At 34.7% G+C, this 23393-nt stretch overlaps 1 protein-coding gene across 1 annotated transcript in view; it reads right to left on the reverse strand.

Moving 5' to 3' along the window:
- Positions 1 to 23393, reverse strand: part of Cfap47 (cilia and flagella associated protein 47) — a 307853-nt gene that overhangs the window by 161673 nt on the left and 122787 nt on the right. The window contains 7 exon segments of the mRNA XM_057760135.1: positions 3647 to 3781; positions 6066 to 6182; positions 6466 to 6563; positions 13752 to 13941; positions 16381 to 16503; positions 18487 to 18568; positions 21858 to 22079. Coding sequence (XP_057616118.1) covers positions 3647 to 3781; positions 6066 to 6182; positions 6466 to 6563; positions 13752 to 13941; positions 16381 to 16503; positions 18487 to 18568; positions 21858 to 22079 — 967 coding nt within the window.

Raw genomic sequence — 23393 nt, forward strand, 5'->3', positions numbered from 1 at the left:
TTAATTAGCATTTTAAAGTCTAGTTTCTTGAGTTCTTTATATATTTTGGAGATCAGACCTTTGTCTGTTGCAGGGTTGGTGAAGATCTTCTCCCAGTCAGTGGGTTGCCTTTTTGTATTAGTGACAGTGTCCTTTGCTTTACAGAAGCTACTCAGTTTCAGGAGGTCCCATTTATTCAATGTTGTCCTTAATGTCTGTGCTGCTGGGGATAAACATAGGAAGTGATCTCCTGTACCCATATGTTGTAGAGTACTTCCCAATATTTCTTCTATCAGGTTCAGTGTGTTCAGACTGATATTGAGGTCTTTAATCCATTTGGACTTGAGTTTTGTGCATGGTGATAGATATGGATCTATTTTCATTCTTCTACAGGTTGCCAACCAGTTCTGCCAGCACCATTTGTTGAAGATGCTCTCTTTTTTCCATTGAATACATTTAGCTCCTTTATCAAAAATCAGGTGTTCATATGTTTGTGGGTTAAGTTTCTTCCAAATGCGGGAGATTTTATTTATTTTTTATTAAAAATTTCCACCTCCTCCCATTTCCCTCTCCTTCCCCTCACTCCCCCCCCCCCCGCCCAGTCCAAAGAGCAGTCAAGGGTTCCCTGCCCTGTGGAAAGTCCAAGATCCTCCCCCCTCCTAAGATTTGTAAATACAATATTTTCTTATTTTCATAGCTATCTCTGTTTCCATTCCCTCACCTCCAACCATTCCACTCTTCCCTCCACCCCACCTCCCCATCCACTCCCAGGGGGAGTCAACAAAGTCTGACACTTTATTTCACAGCAAGACCAAGACCCTCACCCTATATCTAGGCAGAACAAGGTCTCCCTCCAAAGACAATGAGCTCCAAGATGCCAGTTCAAGCACTAAGGTTAAATCCTGGTCCCACTGTCAGTAGCCCCACAGACTGTTCAAGCCTCGCAACTACCCCCCACATTCAAGGATAACTCTAAGAGACATACATGGATTCCACAGGAAGGGGAAACTGACAAGATCTCCTGAAAAATTGGAGTATGGGGGGAAGAAAAGAGGGTGGGAAGGGAGGGGAGAAGGGAAAACAGGAGGAGAACATGAGGGAATGGATGGTCAAGAAGGGGAAAGACAGAGAGGGAGAGAAAGGAAAGAGATATCTTGGCTAAGGGAGCCATTAAAAGGCTAGCAAGAAACATGGCACTGTGGAAATTAGCAGAAACCCACAAGGATGAACCCAGCTAAGGATCTAAGCAACAGTGGAGAGGACCCAGCAACTGACAAAAGCTGATACAAAGATCTACAGTGAAACACTGTCACCAGAGACCAGTGCATGAGAGGGAGGAGTGATAATATGAGCAAAGGGGTCAAGTTCATCATGGTGATGCCCACAGAAACAGCTGACCTGAGCTAGTGAGAGCTCACTAACATTGCACTGGTAGCAGGGGAACCTGTTTTCTGCCTATTGGCAGGCTATAATAGCTTGAGTTGCTGTGGAGGTTGTAGGAGATAAAAAGGCATCAACATTCTTACCAACTTGTGCCAGGAATGAGTGAATTCAGGGATGCATGACTGCACATGGTGCTGAGAATAAGTGATAGATGAACATACAACCCTAAGCAAAATATCCTAAGTCTCAGGAAACCTTGAAGAAGAGCAGACAGGAAAGAATGTAAAAACTTGGAGACATGGAGAACTGTGAAATGCCATATTCTTGGCAAGATATAGTCTCTGTGATCATAACTGGCAGCAGCTGCAGATGCAGGCACTGAGTTTGCCACAAGAATGAAGAGGCTCAAGAGGCCCTACCCCTCACTAGTGAATTATTTGCTACTAATAAATTCATGAAAAAGGGAGTCATTGTCTTTAGTAGTGTACCCACTCATGACTCCATCAGGCTCCAGGGAACAGTACCCATCCAATGATAGCAAAGATAACCATGGTTAAACTAAATTGGTTACAAAACTAAAGCAAACCTCATCAAGCTTGGTAGAACTGATAGGGATGAGAGAAGGTTGAGGGCTGGGGAGGGATAAAAGAGGGAATGGAGAAAAGATTAATCAGAATATATTATACACATGTATAATTTGTCAAAGTAATGAATATGTATTAGAAAATAAATAAGCAGAACAGGACTCCTGGAAATCAGTGTTATTGTTCACATGCTGATCTGTTGGCCTTGCTATTTATTTCATTGCTAGCCTACACAGTTCTCCTCTGGTGTCTATTTTATCACTTTGGAAATTTTTTCTAGAAGTAACATCGTTAATCTTTGGCTACCTTAAACAAGTATCAATATGTAAGTTCTATGCAAACATAAACAAGAAGGATGGGGATCTTCTCCCAGATTGAATTCTAGTTCAGCCCTTTTAAGTTCAGTTTTATCTCAGCCTCATATTTTTGAGCATGTTCTCAAGAACAAAATTTTAGGAAGATTCTTGATAACTCACTTTATTCAGAATCTTCTATTTCTGGAATCTGATCATCCTTTATAAAAGACCCCACTCCTTTTCCTTTAATCTTCCTCAGCAAATGTTTGATCCTCTTCCCTGCAAGAACCCTAGTAGCCAGAATCTTCGTTTAGTCCTGCTGTTTCCACTTAGTAATTCTTCATTTATTGATCATCTTTTATCACCTTGCTTAGAAACTCTTGTTTTTCCTTTCTATATTCAGAGTTAGTCTCAATTACCTACAATGGCAAGTCTATAAAAAGTCGAGGTTATCATTTTAAACAACTTTTGTGTAACTCTGCCTTATAATTTTAAACAAGTATCATGAATATGTTTTTTAATAACCTTCTAGAAAACTATGAAAAGAGGAGGATTTAATAAAGGGTATTATTGGCCAAGTTAGAGTGCTAAAATTGAACTTTGAATCAGAAGTCCAGGTATTTGAATTGTGAAAACAATGGCATGTATAGCTCCAGTAAATCATAAATAATGTGATAAAGATTTGGAGAATGAGAAAATTAACCTTAGTTTACAAAAATTTTGGAAACTATCAGAATAAGTGTACTAATGCTAATGATTTCTGACTTTAGTATACCATAAGGATTTAAGTACCCATATTGTTTAACAACATACAGATATCATTTATAACTTAGTAAGAAAATTTTGTTGATGAGTTTTATAATATATGAATGCACTTACGTGTATGTGCCACATGTATATATATATATTTGTATGTACATGTATGCATATTTCACATATTAGAATATCATATGTTTTTAAGTTTCAGAGAATTGAGTAACATTCTGTTTTTGGAAGAAGACATTGAAGGCCACAGCAGATTCATTATGAACTGTTTCTGATTTACAGTTCTGGAACTTCCACAGCTAGCCCTGACATTTTAATAGTGACAAACAGTGTCAGTATTTCACAATAGATATGACAGAAAGGTTTTTTGACCAATTTGCTGACAATAATGTTCTTTTCAACTTTATCATCAGTTTGTTTGAAAGCAAACTTCAGTTTTATGTGAATAATCACAGAAAATAACTGCAATCTGTGTTTTACCAAAGAACACTGTCTTTCTTTGCTGTTTTCAACATTCTATGATTCTCGAACTTCTACACAAATAGAACTTCTGTTTTAATTTCTAGTAGTCATTTAAAGGCCTTTACATATTTGGAACTGTAGGTGGATTAGTAAGGTTGGTTCCAAAGATCCTCTTACCTGTCCCAGTACAACGTCATACAGAGTGCAAGAGAATGCCACCACCTTCTTCGGGAGATATGTAGGTAACCTTTCATACATGTAGACACAGAGCATTAGCATCATGACTGGGTTTGGATCACAGATGTCAATTGCCTAGATTTATAGGAGAAAGTCATACATTACAGAATGTACAGACAAAACAGGGTAAATGAAGTATAATAGTAACCGAATTACTTTAAAACTTTCAAAAGTGCTTCTAATCAACAATGGAAAGAAAATATAGCTATAAAGGCAGAAAAGTCTTCTTATTGGGAAGTATCTGACATATTAAAAGGTGAGTTAGACATAATTTGAATGCTGACCTCATAGCTTCAAAGGCTACATATAAAAGAGATTCAAAGCTCAGAAGAACATCCTATTTTAGAAATGATGATTCATGTGGATAAACAGACAGCTTTGACTTAAAATACAAAATAATGCAGTGAAAGAAATGTGACAAGTACATATATTACTAAGCATAACAAGGGACTTTGAAGGAGGCCCGTGGGAGACAACGGCACAAGAAATGTTTTAAGAGTGTTTTGTGTAGTATAAGAGAGATGCATTCTATCAGAAAGAAAAAAGTTACCACATAGTGAAGGTATAAAGAAGGAAAAAAATATGGTTCTCTATATCGAGGGATGGGTTGGATAAATGAACAAGGGATAATAAGACAAGAAGCAACAAATTCAAACAGACTAGGTAAGAGCAGTTGGAGAATTACTTTATCCACAAGAAAGAAATCCAACAAATTTAGAAAATGTAACTGCACTAATAAACAGGATAATTGTTATGGCTATCTGAACTGATCTGAAATAACATTCCAAAATCACAGAGCTATAATAAAGACAATAAGCAGTTACAATGTAAGTGAAAGTAAAAAAAAAAAAACTAGAATCAGGAAGAGAATAAAGAAGAATTTCATCGATTTGTCCTAGAGAAAAGATAGAGTAGTACAAAAGACTATTCATAGCACAGTAATATTGGGATTGGTAAGAGGTAAAGACTCTTATTTAGTAACTGAGTCATTTTCAGTAAACATGGCCCGCTCTGTACTTATGCGGAAATTGAGATATAAATCTGCTGTGACTCAGCACAAACTCACGCTAGCAAATGAAAATGACTGCACCCACACTGGCAGTGCAAGTAGTGTGAGTCAAGAGCTAACATATTATGAATTGACTGAAATTGGACAGTCATTTTCAGAGAACAATTGCTATCTGGCAGTCCAATTTCCTCATATTCTTTTCTTTCTTTAGAAGAAAAAAGAGGGGCTTTTAAAAAATCAATTACAAGTACTGGCTAATGTAGGAATCAAAGTGTATGGTATGAATGAAAATTCCAAAAAGGAAGATACATCTGTAGAGACTAATTAGAATGTCAATTCTGTGGAGAGATTGGAATATTGAAAGTACAGGGATCAATTATTTTAGGCTAAGTCCTCCAGATTCCTTGCCGATCTATGTATAAGAACTAACATCCTGTAACTAATAGATAGAAAACTTTTGGAATCTGTTAACATAGCAGACCACTTGCTTCACCCAATAAAAAACTTAGACAGATCCTAGTCCTTTAGAAAAGCTTCCACCATATCACGGTTTCTGCCAATCTACATGATGAAATGTTAGAGAGAAACAAATTACAGCAGACAATCAACTGAATTCTCCAAAGGCAGACATTCCTTGTGAATCCCAAACACATTTCAACAACTAGCTTAAGTACCAGGCATTCCACATAATTTTTCCTGGGTTCCTTATAAGAATATCTTCTCTCTTGAAATCTAATTCTAATGTCTATGTTTCCTGTGGCAATCAATTAACTGTTCATCTTCTATACGCATCTTGGTATGCATTTTTGCATTATGAATTGTTACCACTTTTGAAAATATGAGTAATGATTAAACCATCTCGATACCTTCAAAATGTTCTATTTGGAGGTATTCATGGAGGAGGTTTAGCAATTGGTGTGAAGTATAAAAATTGTATCATTAACATTCTTTTTATTTTTTTTGTTTTTTTGTTTTCCAGACTGGGTTTCTCTGTAGCTTTGGAGCCTGTCCTGGAACTAGCTCTCTTAGACCAGGCTCGCCTTGAACTCACAGAGATACACCTGCCTCTCCCTCCCGAGTGCTGGATTTAAAGGCATGCGCCACCACCACCCCACTAATGTTCTTATATTATGGTTTTTAGTAAAAATGCAACCATTACAAAATAATTCCCTGATTTAATATTTACAGTTTCTCCTTATAACTCTTCCAATAAAAATGAATGTAAATATCGGGATCTGGTATAAAATGACTTTGATATGCAAACAACTATCAAACGTATATTATAAATAAGTAAATGAAGCAATGCAATTCATAAACTCTGAAAAGAATCTGATATACAAAGGTACTCACCTGTATGTTCAAATCAAAGCCAATTTCATGGAGACTATTTATAATAATCAAGCAATTGTGCAAATACTGTTCAGGACGTCTTGGTCGTGTGTACATACTTATAAAATGAGACTCAATCTGGAAGTTAAGGCAACAGAGCTTTAATTAATGGAATAAAAACAGATGAATATAAGTTTTCTTTGTAGTGCAAAAAAGAATCATTTGGATCTTAGTATCTAAAACAGAATATTGCACTCAACACTTAAGATTAAACAAAAAGACAATACTAGGTAATACCATTCATGTATTTCAGTCAGAATAAGACATTTAAGTAAATAGTTTACAGGAAATAAACTTAAACTTTTAATGACTAGTTTTCCTTAGACAGGAAACTACAACTGAATATTGAAATAACCCTTACCAAAAATGGGCAATATGCTGCCAGCTGTGTAGCAAAAACAAGGCCATCAAGAAGATCTGTGTCAAAATTCACTATCCATCTCTCAGAAGGAATACTTTCTATTTTGAGAAAAAGGAAAAAAAATAATATTTTAACTCTGTTGTGATATGTCTTAAAGCATTTTGATAAACAAAGAAAATTATGTCTTTATTTTAAAAAATATGAATTTCATAAATACTCAGTATGAGGTTACCTTTGGCTATGTGATACAACTAGAGTCACCTGGGAACAGTCTCAATAAAAAAGTGTCTATAGTAGATTGGCTATAGGAATGTCTGTGCAAACAGAACTGTCTTACTTACATTAGCTGAAGTGGGGACACCTTACCAACTATGACAGACACCATTCTCTTGGCAGAGTGCTAGAATGTGTTAGAGTGGGGAAAGTGGGCATTGTAAGTATGCACTCATTTATCTCAGCTCTTCAATATAGATGCAATGTGAGTATCTGTTTGAAATTCCTGCCTTGACTTGCCCACAATGATGGACTGATACCCAGTATTATAACCTGAAATACATTTTCTTTACCTCTAATTTGCTTTTAGTCAAATTATTTTATCAGAGCAAAAGAAATGAAGCTAAGGTACTATGAAAAATATCCATATGGCTTAAAACCAACTACAAGGGCCAGGCAGTGTTGGTGCACACCTTTAATCCCAGCACTTGGGAGGCAGAGGCAGGGAGATCTCTGTGAGTTTGATGCCAGTCTGGTCTACAAGAGCTAGTTCCAGGACAGTCTCCAAAGCTACACAGAGAAACCTTGCCAGGAAGAACAAAAAACCAACTACCTACAACAAATGTCTCTTAGTTCTTCAGAAGCCACTCCAAAAAACATCATTTTGTGTACTAATACAACATAAATACGGTATTTTAGCATTCCTCATCCTTCCTTCCTTCTTTTTTTGAAGGAGACTCATGTACCCCCAGGGTATACTTGGAATATATATATAATACATATATATACACACACATATATAATACATATATATATATATATATATATACAGGTTGATAACTTTGAAGTTGGAGTCTATTGTTTCTACTTTCAAAGTGCTGGGATTTCAGACTTATGTCACCACACCCTATTTTATATATATATATATAATTTTTATATATTATATATAATTTTTATATATTATACATATAATTTTTGATTACTTTGTTCAAATGTTTGATCAGTGATGGACAACATGTATGAGCACCAAGGCTCAAAAGATATTTTATTCCTTTGAAATTTATGGTATTAGGAAAGTTTTTTGGTTGAAGAAATTCTTTACCCTATGGGATACTTAGAAGATGGAGATCTATGGCTTGAAGAAATCAAAACTGGACTACGAAAAAGACTATGAGTTAGAAGAGTGAAAAAAGAACTATCAATTACAAAGCAGTTACTACAGTGAAACTGGAACAAGAAGGGAAAGTATCTGGGAACCAGGTGTGTATATTTGAAAAGCTATCCAAAACTACGTGGTAAAAAGATTAGACAGAACTCATTGCTACTGTTGAACACAATATCCTAATTTTTAAATTCTCAAAAAGGCACATATTCTTCATAGTTTTTTTATAACCTGCCACTTGAAATCAAACGAGAATATGCTAAGTATCAGATATCCTTCAAGTCCTTTCATTCCTATTTCCCATGAAAAAGATATGATAAAGGCTATGATCAGGACATGTTTGTGTTTATTGCACAAACCAAACTTGGATTACACGTGAAAATTGAAGACTTGGTTTTCTCTTAAATATGAGCTTCTATAACACATACACACACACAAACAAAAAAATTACTCCTAATGTACAATGGCATAGAATAAACTCTCCCATTCTAAAAGGAAAGGGGGCATAACAAGGAATGATTAGAACAAATCAAGACAAAAACCATGCAAATCAACATCAAATCCTGCAGCTCTGTGTAGGACATCTGGAGCTTGCCATAAGAATCCCCTGAGATCCAGCATGCTTTGGGGGTCTCCACCACTCCACTTCTGTCAACTGCAGATCATATTGCTTCTGTGCCTTTCCTTGGCAGTCACCCTATGATCCTAGCATCACTAACATTGTCTGTTGTAATCCAGGTTCTATCTTTACAGTTTCATACAGTGTCTTCTCAAGGTCTCCTTAAAAGCACTCTAACCCTGTCACATATTGCCCAATCTCAGTTGCTCTCGGAAAGCATGGAGCAAGACTAAACGACTCTTTCAACTTTATCTCATTTGGACCTACCAAGGCAGAACAACAAAGAACATAGTGTTTATTTTTGTGCCAACTGGAGATGTAGCCTGCTCTCCTACTGGACCACAATGCCATAGGTCTCTGTATGCCTTCCATTGTGATGTAGAAGAAATATATACCGCCGAGCGGTGGTGGCGCACGCCTTTAATCCCAGCACTCGGGAGGCAGAGGCAGGCGGATCTCTGTGAGTTTGAGACCAGCCTGGTCCACAAGAGCTAGTTCCAGGACAGGCTCTAAAACCACAGAGAAACCCTGTCTCGAAAAACCAATATATATATATATATATATATATATATATATATATATATATATATATATACCTATGTATTTGCTTTTGAACAGAAAATTCATTCACAAGCATTCCCTGTCCAGGTTCTCTCCCTTTAAAGGAATTTGGGATTTTGTAAAAATGTATCTATCATAGATGGGATTTTGCTTTATGGGCATCTTTCCTATTGCCTATAACTAAACTTATTTCTGAATTTTTCCTACCAAACATTCAACTGTGGTGCTAGGCCTTTCATTATTTCTTGCTTGTGTATAGTTGACTTTTGCTAAATAGCTAAGCACCCCCACTTTCTACTGGTTTTAATTTTCATTTAAAAAATATATCCTGGTTATATTATCACTTCTTCCAAAAAGCACCTGTTTCTACTTGGATTTACCCTGCAATTAGAGCATTTGTCTAGGCTTTATTGTTGCAAGTGTAGGACATTTATTTTTCTTGGCTCTCTACACATGCCTACAGAAAACAATGCTACTGATGTTTTTTGTTTGTTTGTTTTTTCCAAACCATTACAACTTTGCAATTGTTTTGGTATAAAACTAACATGACAAATGCCAGCAGGCATGGTGCGGTGCTACTCAAGTATGACTTTCGATAAGAAGGGATGAAGTGCTTTTTAGGACAATGTTGAGAAGAGGTAAAAATAAAACTTTAATAAAACTCCTTCCTCATCACTCATTTCACGACTGTGCATTGTCTTTTATGTCAAAAGCTGTTGCAAAAATGTCACTATGATTTAGACCAGGCTTAGATATTTTGAAAATTCCTTTTACTTATATGATAGCTCTTTTGATATTGGCTATTCTTTCTTCTATATTCTAAGATTTTATACAAAATGACAGCTAAGTTGAAACAGCAACACAGGCATCAGAAGGAAGGTTATTGCAAACAGATGTTAGGCATTATTTATTGTAATAGAAAAGTAGCTTAACAAAATATTCAGGAAATCAAAAGCTTTATATAGCTTTCAAAAATTAGAAATAAAAAGATTCAAATGCTGTTAGACATATTTAAATTAAAACTGGCATTTGAATTTCTATTTTCATCTAGTTTAACAATATATTAATTCAAATAGATACCTTAAAATTCAAACAAAATGTTGGTACAGAATAGTATTATGAAAAAGAGACATGGCTGTTGAAATCAAAATTGAATCATTTAATGCCACATAAAGATTAATGTATTTATTTTACTGAACATTAGAACTGGCAAATTAATTTTATTTTAGATCAGTTCAAGATATGTTTAGCAGTTTTAGTGACAATAACACATGTAGCAAAAATTCAACCATTTTATTATTTAATAAGTATAATTAAACATATTTACATGTGTAATCTTCACTATTCTCTAAATTAAAAAATATTTTATGTTAATTAACAGAAAAATTGTACAAATTTATGTGATATGGTATATTTCAGAACATGAATATAATGTAAGATAATCAAAAAAGTATAACCAGCATATTCAATACTTCAAACATTTATCATTGCTTTCTATTGAGAACATTCAATATCATCTTTTCTAGTTATTTATAAATACATTTTATTATTAAACTATACTACTGCACTATGAATCAATCTTTGTTTTTATCAGTAGCTAAAGAAATCCTGTATCCATGAGATTCTATGTCATATTTCTTCCATCTTGTCATACTAGAAATAAGTAAATCTGCAACTTTTTGCTATAAATTTATCTATTCTAGGCATGTAACTAATGTAGAACCAAAAACTACATGCTTTTGAAGCTTTTGACAGGTCACAGGTTAAGAGCATTTGTTGTTCTTCCAGAGGAGAAGGATTTGAATAGCAATATCCACATTGTGACACAAAACTCTCTTTACTTCTGATCTTCATGAGCAATAGGTATATACATGGTGTACACACATGCATGCAGGCAGGCAAACACTCATACATAAAATAACAAGTCTAAAATAATTTGAAAATGTATGCTCTTATTTTGCCATCTGGTATGCTTTTATTTGGCATGATTACATAATTACACACTACAAAATACTATTCAACAGTAAATAAAAATGGAATCATGACCTTTGAAAATAAATGAGTCTAACTAGAAAAGATAATGTAGAGTTAAATAACCCAGACACAGAAAGGCAAATATTACATTTTTCTCTCTCATTACAGGCTCATAGCTCAAAATCTTTAGACATAAATAAATATTCTGGAATAAATGCAGAAACCAGGAAAGACAAAAGAGGCCATTACTGATATAGAGGGGTTTGGGGAGCAATACAAAGAAAAATATCAGGGTACAAGTGATTTGACTGGAAAAAATGGGAAAGTGGGGAAAAGCTTCCAAATGGGGAGCGAACGGTCCTACAGAGTGATAATGCCTTTGATCCACAGCAATCAGCATGTCAAGATAACATGAAGAGAGCAGAAATATCTCACATGCCTTCACAGTAAACAAGAGCCTTCAATAGAACTTAATGCCCACACAGCAAGGGGGAAACCATGCGTAGTATTGGAAACCTAGCTAACTGCTCAGGGATAAAGAAGTCATGGATCTTGAAGGAAAACTGACAACCACTACTTTACTAAATCAGCATAAATTCCCTGACTAAAATATAAATGTTGTTTTTCTTATATCCACAGATAAATGTAGCAATCACCCCTCCACAAGGAAAGTTTTGTTTACAACAGACTGAGACCATTACAAAAAATCACAATATCAAATTGCAAAGTTGTAGAGCCCAGTCCCAAAAGACATATTTAAACAAGACAACTCCTGAACCTAAGAGTCAGGCAATATTGAAGAAGAGGGGCAAAAAGATTTTAAGGGCCAGAGTAGCAGTGATTTTCAGTAAGATTGTGTCTCCTAGTAATACCAGAAGCTACATTCATAAAATTCTCATCAACATGACTACCAAAATATGAGCTGAACAAGTACAACAGACATGCCAAAGTAGATAGGGGAAGCCCAGGAGGCTACACAAGTAATGAACTAAAGTCATCCAAGGAATGTTGAGATTGAAAAATTAACTTCTCATGGAAAAACATACTTGTTGGTTATCCAATGGTCATCCCTGGCATACATACCAGTAACATTATACGGACTCAGCATGTTATACTTACCACATTCAGAAATACATGTGCATGCTCACACACACTTATGTACAAAGTAAGAAATAATAAAATATAAAAAAGAGGCCATGCCGAGCGGTGGTGGCGCACGCCTTTAATCCCAGCACTTGGGAGGCAGAGGCAGGCGGATCTCTGTGAGTTCGAGACCAGCCTGGTCTACAAGAGCTAGTTCCAGGACAGGCTCCAAAACCACAGAGAAACCCTGTCTCAAAAAAAAAAAAAAAAAAAAAAAAAAAAGAGGCCATGATTTTGAAAGAAAGTAGGGAGAGGCATATGGGAGGGTTTGGATTAAAAAAAGAAAAGAGGAAATGATGTAAGTTTAGAATAAACTCAAAAAATAAAATGATTAATTTTAAAAAGAGATTGTACCTTTAAGGAAACCTATATCTACAGGGGGGAGCCAGATAAACAGATACATGTTATATTGAAACAATTCTGTTCAAGTACAAATACAGAACCGAAGAGAAACAGGTGAATTTAAACCTGGTTTGGAGGGAATATTAGATAATAATAACTTTAATTTATAAGAAAATACAATTGAAAATCTTAATAAAAACCAAATTGTACAATCTTCTGCTTAGTTCTAGGACTTAGATTGAACTTCACGCATCGAGTATTAGCAAAGTCTACTCTAATCACAAAAAATTTGCATATTTTCTGAGAAAAGGAGCTAATTTAAAACACCCCTAGCGTTGTTGCTAGCATTTTCAGCTCTGTAAAGTATTAAACTCAGTTTGTACTTTATTTATGGGTGTCATGTTGTATATCACTCTGTGAAAATAATCTTTAATGAATTTAATAAAAACGCATTTCCAAACATTTCTGAATAAAAACAGTTAATGCTGAGGACAAGAGGAAAACTGTATATATTGGCTATATTGGCAACTCGATCTTTGCAAAAGGAATTTCAGGCTCTTGATAGAGAATTCAATGTAGATGTTTACTGGGGGAAGAGTTAAATATTTTTGTATACCTTACCATGATCTATTCACAAAAGAATTCATTAAAGATTATTTTCACAGAGTGATATACAACATGACACCCATAAATAAAGTACAAACTGAGTTTAATACTTTACAGAGCTGAAAATGCTAGCAACAACGCTAGGGGTGTTTTTAATATCCAAATTGAGAGCATTTCTATATATATTTCATCATTTCTTCTCCCAGATATATTAAAAAGCATCTTTTTTTCTTTTTTTATTGCTTTATAAATAATACCATTCAAAATTTCTACCTCCTCCCCTCCTCCCAATTCCCTCCCACTCCCCCTCCAGTCCTAAGAGAAGGCAGGGTACCCTGTCCTGTGGGAAGTCGAAGCCCACCCCCCTTCCATCCAGGCCTAGGAAGGAGTACATCCAAACAGACTAGGAACCCAGAAAGCCAGTAAATGCAGTAGAATCAAATCCCAGTGCCATTATCATTGGCTTCTCAGTCAGCTCCCATTGTCAGCCACATTCAGAGAGTTCACTTTGATCACTTATAAAAAGCATTTCTTAATATCTCACCTTGAAGATTGTGAAATGATAGCCATCTTAAACCAACCAAAATAAGTAATATATGTATGGCTCCTTTTATATTAATTTTTGCATTGCAAATTATAACTGTTTAAAGAAAAATATCATACCGCATTTGTTGGTTTTCCATATAACATGTCGATGACTCTCATAATTTGTATTCAACCAACTAAGTAGAATCCTTTCAGCATTAGAATATATGTTGCTGGATGCAAAACAGGGGTTGATTTTTGAAGTGCTCGCCCCACGTATGGGTGGAGCAGAACTGTAGGAATGTGGTATCACTCGAGACAGAATCATAACCTGGAATTTTGAAAGAAATAATTATTACAGTCAGATGGAAAATAAACTCATGTCTGAAAAGCTAATTATCCCAACTAGATAAGTAAGGGAAGACACTAGTATTTTGTGGTTAATGCACCTTGTCTAGAATAAGAGAACTGATGTGGGATGTCCCTCTAGTGGTCACTTCCAGTCTTCAACTTTTTGCTTGCATACCATTTATACTATGGAGTTCCTTACTATGCAACTTGTAACAAGACACTTGTTAATTTTTTTTTTTAAAAAAAAAACTATAATTGACAACAGACTGCTAGAATGCCAATTCATTAATTGACATGAATTTGGCATGCTTTTAGTTTTCTTACAGTTTACAAAACTTAAAATTTTAAATATCAAGATTACCGATCTGTATTAGTAACTATTCTTTGTTTTACCCATCTGTATTAGTTACTTTTGATGCTATAACAAAATATCTGAAAAGAGTAGGTTAAGGAAGAAGGGCTTTATATTAGGTCACAGTTTTAGTGATGGGAGTCACTGTATCCCAAAATGTGAGATAACGGATTACATTGCAACCAAAGTCAGGAAGCAAATATGGATGAACGTTAAGTGAGAGGGTCAGGGAGACAGACCAGAGTCATGATAGGTTTCTAATAGCCCCTGCCAGGGATCAGAATCATTGCATCTCAAGAACCAGCTATAACACTCTTGGGCATACACCCAAATGACACTTAACCATACCACTGGAAACTTACAAAACTCTGTTCATAGTAGCTTTGTTCATAATAACCAGAAACTGGAAACAACCTAGATGCCATTCAAGCAAAGAATAGATAAAGTAAATGTGGTACATTTACACAACAGAGTACTCCTCAGAAGTAAGAAAAATGACATCTTGAAATTTGCAGGCAGATGGATAGAAATATACATCCTCAATGAGGTAACCAAAACTAAGAAAGACAAAGATGGTATGTACTCACAAATAAGTGAATATAAGCAGTAAAGGAGAACCAAGTTATGACCCACAGACCCAGAGAAGATAAGTAACAAGGAGGGCTCAAAGGGGGCGGGGTATATGAATCTCAATGTTAAAAGGAGAGGTTTGTAGGTAGAATGAGTATGGGAACAGGAGGGATAAGGTGAGTGGCCAATGGAGAGATAGAGCACTGGGAAAGATAAGTAGAATTTGGGGACATCTCTGGGATGAGCTGGAAACCTAGAACAATGGAAACTCCCAGGTATCTATGAAGGCAATCCTCTAGCTAAAGCTCCTAGTAATTTGTGATATGGACCCTGAACCAGTCATCTCCTGTAACCAGACAAGACTGGGGAAGAACTGACACATCAAAACAGCCACAAACCCTTTGACCTATAATCCTACTATGGAAATGCCTCATCCAGCCTTAATGGAGGAGGAGGTGCTTGCACTTACTGCAGCTGGATATACCATGACTGGCTGATATCCATGAGAGGCCCTCCTATATCCGAAGAGAAACAGCAGAAGAGTAATGGATAGGATAAGGAAGGGGGAGAAGCCATGTGTGGACGAGCTAGAAAGAGGGGAGGAAAGATTAAATTTTGATTGGGATACAAAAACCAAATAAAAATCAATAAAAATATATGGATTAGACCACAAAAGAAAAATATAAAAATAAATTCTTATAAGAAGCTACATTAATAATAGTCATAAATAGAAACAATAAATGATGGAGGAGGGTCATCTGTCTATCTGTTGCTTTCATTGGTTAATTAATAAAGAAACTGCTTGTCCTGATAGGTCAGAAGATAGGTAGGTGGAGTAGACAGAACAGAAGTGAGGCAGACGCCATGATTCTTCGACCCGAGATGGATGTAGGCTAGAATCTTTCCCAGTAAGCCACCACCTCGTGGTGCTACACAGATTATTAGAAATGGGTTAATCAAGATGTGAGAATTAGCCAATAAGAGGCTAGAACTAATGGGCCAGGCAGTGTTTAAATGAATACAGTTTGTGTGTTATATTGGGTGTAAAGCTAGCCAGGTGGTGGGACGCAGCCCGTAGTTCCTTCAACAAATAAAGAAAAAGTTAAAAGGAAATCTTTTTTCAGCTTTGTTTCTAAACTCCTAAGAAATTGCAATTCTGGGTAATGTCCATATATTTGATGCTTCATTTAAATATAGTAACAAATATTCTCACATTAGTATCTTATTATATTAAAGGAACAGATTTTCAACTTATTTTAGGAAAAGATTAAGTCAGAAAGCCTATCCCATAGCTGAAAACCTAGTACAAACGACAGAATACATCAATGATAGTTCTAGGTCATTTACTTTCCAATAATTTCATAACGAAGAAAAACCTAGTTTATTTAAGCTACCATGTTCTAAAATTATTTATAGCAGCATTTTCACTACTAAAACTATTGCACTAATCATGTAGCTAAATAAAAGCATAAAGCGGAACAAGAGTGGAATTATTACCTTGTATATCTGAAGAAATACATCTGTCCATGCCCGTGTACTCCAGGCTTCAAAATTATCCATATCTATATTAATTGAATACTTTTCCTTAAGTGTACAGAGAGCTGTATTTTTAGTGGAGGTCTTGAAGAAATGAAATACAACATCATAAGTAAAAATTCAAAGCAAAAATTAGTGTCAAATTTTAATTATATAAGACTTTTTCCTTTTTAAAAAAAATTGAGATGATCATTTATACATTTACCCCTGTGAAAGCACAGAAAATATTCACACAGAGTACTCCCAGGGGTAAAAGTTACCTACTGTGATAATTTGAAAGAAAATGGCACCCAAAGGGAGCCATTAAGAGGTATCGCCCTTGATGAAAAGCCAAGAACAATGGCACTAGGTTTCGATCCTAATACATGAACTGGCTTTGTGGGAGCCTAGCCTGTTTGGATGCTCACCTTCCTGGACCTAGATAGAAGTGGGAGGACCTTGGACTTCCCGCAGGGCAGGGAATTTGGACTGCTCTTCAATATCGAGAGGGAGGGGGAATGGAGTGGGGGAAGGGGAGAGGAGTGGGGAGAGGGGGAAGGAGGGGGCAATGTGTGGGAGGAGGGGGAGGGAAATGGGAAACAGGGAGGAGGCGGAAATTTTAATTAAAAAAGAATAAAATAAAAAAAAAGAGGTATGGCCTTATTGGACTAGGTGTGGTTTTTGTTGGAAGAAGTGTGCTATTATGGAAGCAGGCTTTGAGGTCTCATATATGCTCAAGCCATGCCCAGTGAGTCAGTTCACTTCCTATTGCCTGCAATATGTAGAATTCCCAGCTCCTCTTCTAGCACCATGTATAATCCCAGCTCCTTTTCTATCATCATGTCTGCCTGTATGCTACCATGTCCTGTCATGATATTAATAACTCTGAAGTCAACATAAGAGCACAGTACAAGTTCCTGACTTCCTTTGGCATATCAGTTTGTGACTTCCACAACTAAAATTCATATACCTACAAAATAATTATCAGCTAGAGGTTTTCATAAGATCTATTAAGAGAAAAATTATATATTTAATGATTAATTTCTCTTTATTCTCTCCTAACACCACACAAAGGGAAATAACAAGTTCCTATGTGCTGTAGAATAATGCTCTTATACACTGTAAAGATTTGTCACTTGTATTGGTTTAATAAAATAGTGAGTGGCCAGTAGCCAGGCAGGAAAATTAGAGGTGGACTGACCAGACTAGGAAAATTCTGGGAAGAGGAAAGGCAGAGAGTCATTCACCACCCAGATGCAGAGGAATCAAGATGAGAATGCTGCACTGAGAAAAGGTACCAAGTCACATGGCTAAACATAGAAAAGAATCATGGATTAATTTAAGTTATAAGAGTTAGTAAATAACAGGGCTGAGCTAATAGGCCAAACAGTATTATAATTACTATAGTTTCTGTGTGATTATTTGTGTCTGGGTAGCTGAGAAATGAAAACAGAGTATCAGTTTACACCCGTGAAATTAAAGATAATTTTTTTCTGGAAGATATTCATTCATAAAATTTACATTTAAAGATAAACTATATATGCTCTTTTCCTTTATTCACCCTCAATGTGTACAGTATAAGCCTGAGGCATAGAGTCTGAATTCCCAGCACCCATGTAAATGTGGGATAAGATTGGTGGCCTGCCTGTAGTCCTAGTGCCCAGAAAGCAGACAAGTTGGCAAAATGGCAAGCTAGACTAGATTAATCAGGTATATACAGGTTCAATCAAGAGACCCTGATTAAACTGTAAGATAAAGTGTGAAGAAAAAACTTGACATCAACTTCTGGCCTCCATATACATAAGCATAGAAGAGTGCTCAAACACACACATACTTGGACCTATATACATGTAAACAAGCACATATATGCATGCACACCACACACATAATCCTGAAAGGAAAAAGAAAAAAGCCAAGGATTCATTTGTCAACAGAAATCTTAGAAAACACAAAATTATCTGTTAAAAAGGGGCTTAAGCTTTAGGATATTTCAGATACAAAAGGCACAAAGTTTAAACTGGTGATTTAAAAAGGACATATATTTGTAAATTTAGTGACTGTATAGAATTTTGCTAGATATTATCTTACTGTAATTTCAAGCCACTTCTTATAATCCTCTGGTCCAAGTAAAAATTCTGGAAGTACATGAGAAATGCATCCACCTTGAGCACTGAAAGAAACCCCCAAATTATAGAACTATTTTAAACACTTGCTGTGACTTTCAGTTACATTATTTCAATATTGTCATATTTATTATTTGCATAATTAATTTAAAATCCCCTGTCAATAATGAAATTATGCATGGTATTACCTTTATAAAATTTGAATAATGAGAAAATTTAATGTTTGTAATCACAACTATATTTATATGTTCATTGAATATATAGTATCCTATAACTGGGGTCTTTTCAGGCAAGATAATATTTTATTACTGTCATAACAATTACAATTTCAAAAACATCTACAAAATGCTTAAATACAACAAATCAATCTATGAGATCATTAGTAATCCAATAACATATGAATGACTACCACACAATTTACCTAAAACTTTACATATTCCTCCTATAAACAGCCATCATATTTAAATTACTATAGTGTTAAAAAAGTCTTTTTTTCTTCATAACATAAATCATTACCAAGACTATCTAACCTAAGGCATAAATAAGAATTGTAGTGCATATAATTCCATTAAGTTGAAATCTTGTGAGATAGGTGAAATAAGAATAAAACAAGAGATAGACAATTCAGAGGCATATGGAGAAACTAGAATACTTCATTGTGACTAAAGCAATGTAATATTTTAGGAGGAAGTTGTCATCTCTAATAAAGGCTACTCACAGCCTAATGAAACAGGATGAATTAAATAAAAGCTTATTAAGAAATAATATAACTTGCTAGTTATGAGTGCTCTATTGTCTAGCAGAATAGAACTGTGTAAAAATTGAGGATGATTAATACACTTGTGGACACTGATATCCACTATTTTTTATTTCCAATATTTCTCAAAGCCTAACTTTATGACTAATTAGACTGTAATTATGTTTTTGGCTCACCAGTAGATTTTATGTCTACTTTGTCATCTTTTATAGAATTGTATTAATGACACATTTGGTCATACTTTTACATAGGCTTACTGCTTCAGTACCCTAAGTTTGCAATGAGTATTTGAAAACAAAAATAATTATAATGAATTAATCAATACTAAATGTAATTCTCAAATATTAGAGGTCTTTAAAATTCTACCTTAAAATCTAAACATGACTTATGCAACCACTAAGTAGTAAACAAATATCCATACCCATTGAGGTACCAATTTTAGAGGGGAGCAAATAACATTTACAAGTATTTTGCAGTTTAATACATTTATTTCTTTGATGAAACATATGCACATATCTTTGATTAATGATATGATTTTATTAACGATGTTGTCACTTTCTAAATGTTAAGTAATTTTTATCACAGTAAACATATAATGACAACAATGAATTTGCTGATGAAGAACAAATAAATCTGAATGGCTTGGCTTTAATGCCAAAAATCATTCTACCATACCTGCAATTGTCAAATAAAAAAATGTCAAAATAGAATGACCCATGTTAATGTCAAGACTACTGGGAAATGTGCAAAAAATAATCAGAAGTACTACAGATCTAAGTACTTAAACCTTCTTTCTTTCCAAGTGAATATTCCGTTAAGTTATATAAATGTCATTTTTAAATAAATGTATCTGAAATTTGCCTTAAGTGGTGGATTTACCTTATTAAATTAGTCCTTTGAAGATCAAAATCAGAAAATTACTGTTTATATTTAAATGTCAAATTTTCAATATAGTTCCCAATATCTGTCTTATAAGGACCAAAGCCCTACCTATGTCTCCAGCTTTGTTTAATTTGGAGACATTTTTCCACATACTGTTATCTTGGGACTCAATGTTCCATCATAGGAATTTTATATAGGGCACATTTTCATACAAAAGCACACAGTAGAGTTAAAATTATTTACATAATTGTATTTTTTCTATTTTCTATAACTGACATAATTTTCCCATCCTCTCACTTTGACTCATTTAGAGCAGTGGTTTTAATCTGTGCATACGACCCCTTTGGAGGTTACATATCAGATATGATGAATGCCATATATTCATATTATAATTAACCACAGTAGCAAAGATACAGTTATGAAATATCAGCAAAATAATTTTATGACTAGAGGTTACAATATATGGGAATGTATTAAAGGGTCCCAGCATTAGGAAGGTTGAGAATCACTGATTTAGAGGTATGGAGAAAAAGTAAAACTTTAACTTTCATATATGCCGTGTTTTATTAATGTTATATAACTCCTCAAATCTCTTATGGTAAAAACTCAAAATTTCAGATCTGTCCCTTATTATCACCATTAATGAAACATGGCTTTGGGGAAGGTGAATATTCACTGTCATTAAAGACTCAAATTCAACTTCACGTTTCCTTATATTCACAATACCATGCTAAGTCACTCATCTACTTTTATATTTTCAATGTGTTACTCTTTTCTAAAGAAAAGCTAGCAAATTATCTCAAGTCTCTCAGAATCTGGATCAGTCATGCATTTGAGCTTTAATGAGACAAGAGTAGGACATTAATATCTATCTGTACATGTGGGTCTGTGACAGATTTTAATCTTTATAATTTTTCTTTAATAATTTCATACAAGTTTAGAAAGTATTGATCACACCCAGTACACAATCCATCCTCCTTTCCTCCCAGACCCTCCCCCAAACATAGTCTATTCCCATTTTTATGTGTTCTTTTTCTGTTTAATGACACAATAATTCAATTAATGCTGCTCTCATGAACAATGCTATAGAATCATCCACTGAAACATGAGCAATCTACCAAGGCTCACTTTTCTAAAGGTAACTGACTATTCTTTCCCCAGGAGTAATCCACTATCAACAGTTCCTCTGCTAGGAATATGGGGAATTGTGAGCCTGTCCCTCACATAATCAAAGATATGATGCTAACAGTAATCTAAGGATTTTTGTTAGTTTCACTTTTTTTCCACTGGATTTATGATATATATATATATATATATATATATATATATATATATATATGCCTTCAAAACAGGCCATGAACTAAGACTATCTATAGCACCTTGCAATTTATAATTAATCCAAATTAGCCTCATAAGCCCTATAAATGAGCAGGTTGTTTAACCAAGCCACCCCAACGACCTGAACACATGATGAAATTTGTATGGCAGTGTATCAAAGTATGCATCTAAAAAGGTTATGGGATTCTTAGGTTAACTAGTGTATGCATCTCTGTAATATAAATTACAATGTGTAAAACACAAGATTTTTGAACAAAGTACCAATTACTTCCTTCAATCCATCCACTTGCATATTCATCCATTCATCAATTCAGCCAAGCCAGGATTACATGTTTAAACTAGTGTAACTTAGCTCTTACGTGATAAAATCTAGAAGTGAGGCATGTTGCGAATGGAGCTGGATCACCCTTTCAGTGTTATCCACAGGTAAGGACTGGTTTGAGTTAATTCCAGGTGGCAGTCTTCCACTCAAGTTAAGTACCACATCATAAATTGTCTTATTATATTTGGAAAAATCATACTGTCTGGAAAATTTCTTGGGTGGTGAGGATGATGAATAGAATTGTATTTTCTGCACATCCCTATGGGGGATAAAAGGAGTAAATAAACCTCAGGCTCAAAATGTTACTTTGTGCAAAAACATGGTCAATAACCAAAGCAAATTATATTAAGGTAGAAAGAACAATAAATCCTAAATTGTAATTCATGTGGCTACTATGTGCAAGCACAAATTAAATTCTTAAATATTCCTGAAGATTCCACACTACTTTACTTACATGACTATCACTAATAATGCAATTTAGGGGCTCAAAGAGTGAATTGGAAACAGACTGGGTCTGAGAAAAGACTCATAATAAGAGTTAATTCTTGCTCTCATTTATTCAATATATGTTAATAAGGCAAGTAACCTCAACTCACTGGGCACAATCATGTATTCTATAATCTAAACACAATTTCTATACTTTCCAATATAATTTTAAATTTTAAAATATATATCATACATGTATAATACAAAAATAAATTCACTTACTTTCTCCATATTTGGGTCTTAACTATTAGAATAACCTGCATACTGACCTAGCAAGGATTCTTATTTAAAACATAAATTTCAGAATTCTACTGTTCCTATATACACACCTAATCTTTAAATAAGATACAGCAATGTTTTTCTACATCTTTTGCACAGACTTCCAATACATACTCATGTTTAATGGAGTAAAAAAAATCTAATCTTTGCTTTCTACATTGTTATATATCCCATCGTAAACTGTGTAACTATTTGTTCACAATTAAAATCACAGATTTATCATGAGCTCAGATTGAGAAATTAAAAGTATCCAAGAAGTCATTTGGATTAGCACCTCTCAAATTTGGTAGAAAGGGTCTCAATAGCCTAACAGTACATTGTATTAGAAAAGGGTTAAATTGTCAAACATGGAGATACCACTTACACTGTATTCTTCCCAGCTTCCTCAAAAATATAAATTACAGTAAAGCTCTTATATTCTAGAATTACTAATAGGGAACAAATATTTTATGGAGAAAATTAGTATTATCATAAATGGGGTAAATGAAAAATAAATAACAGCCAATAACAACAGACACATGAGGCACCAGATAATACACTCTCCAACAGATTTCAAATTAACATCATGTATTATGTTCAAGATAGAGGAGTTTTATCATTGAGGTATAAGTCACATGAAAATCTAGAAAAAAAATGCAAAATAAAAATAAGAAATAAATGAATAAGTTTAATGATAAATCCTGCTCTGTGCAGAAAGGTGCATGCACAATTACTTGTAGATTACTGTGTAAGGACAAAAACAATGGTTAACTGATTGTTTGGCCTCTGCAGCTGGTGATTTTACATGAAGGTTTGCTGTAAGTTGGGA

Source organism: Chionomys nivalis, chromosome X (assembly GCF_950005125.1).
Source record: "Chionomys nivalis chromosome X, mChiNiv1.1, whole genome shotgun sequence".
In the NCBI taxonomy this organism is placed as follows: domain Eukaryota; kingdom Metazoa; phylum Chordata; class Mammalia; order Rodentia; family Cricetidae; genus Chionomys; species Chionomys nivalis.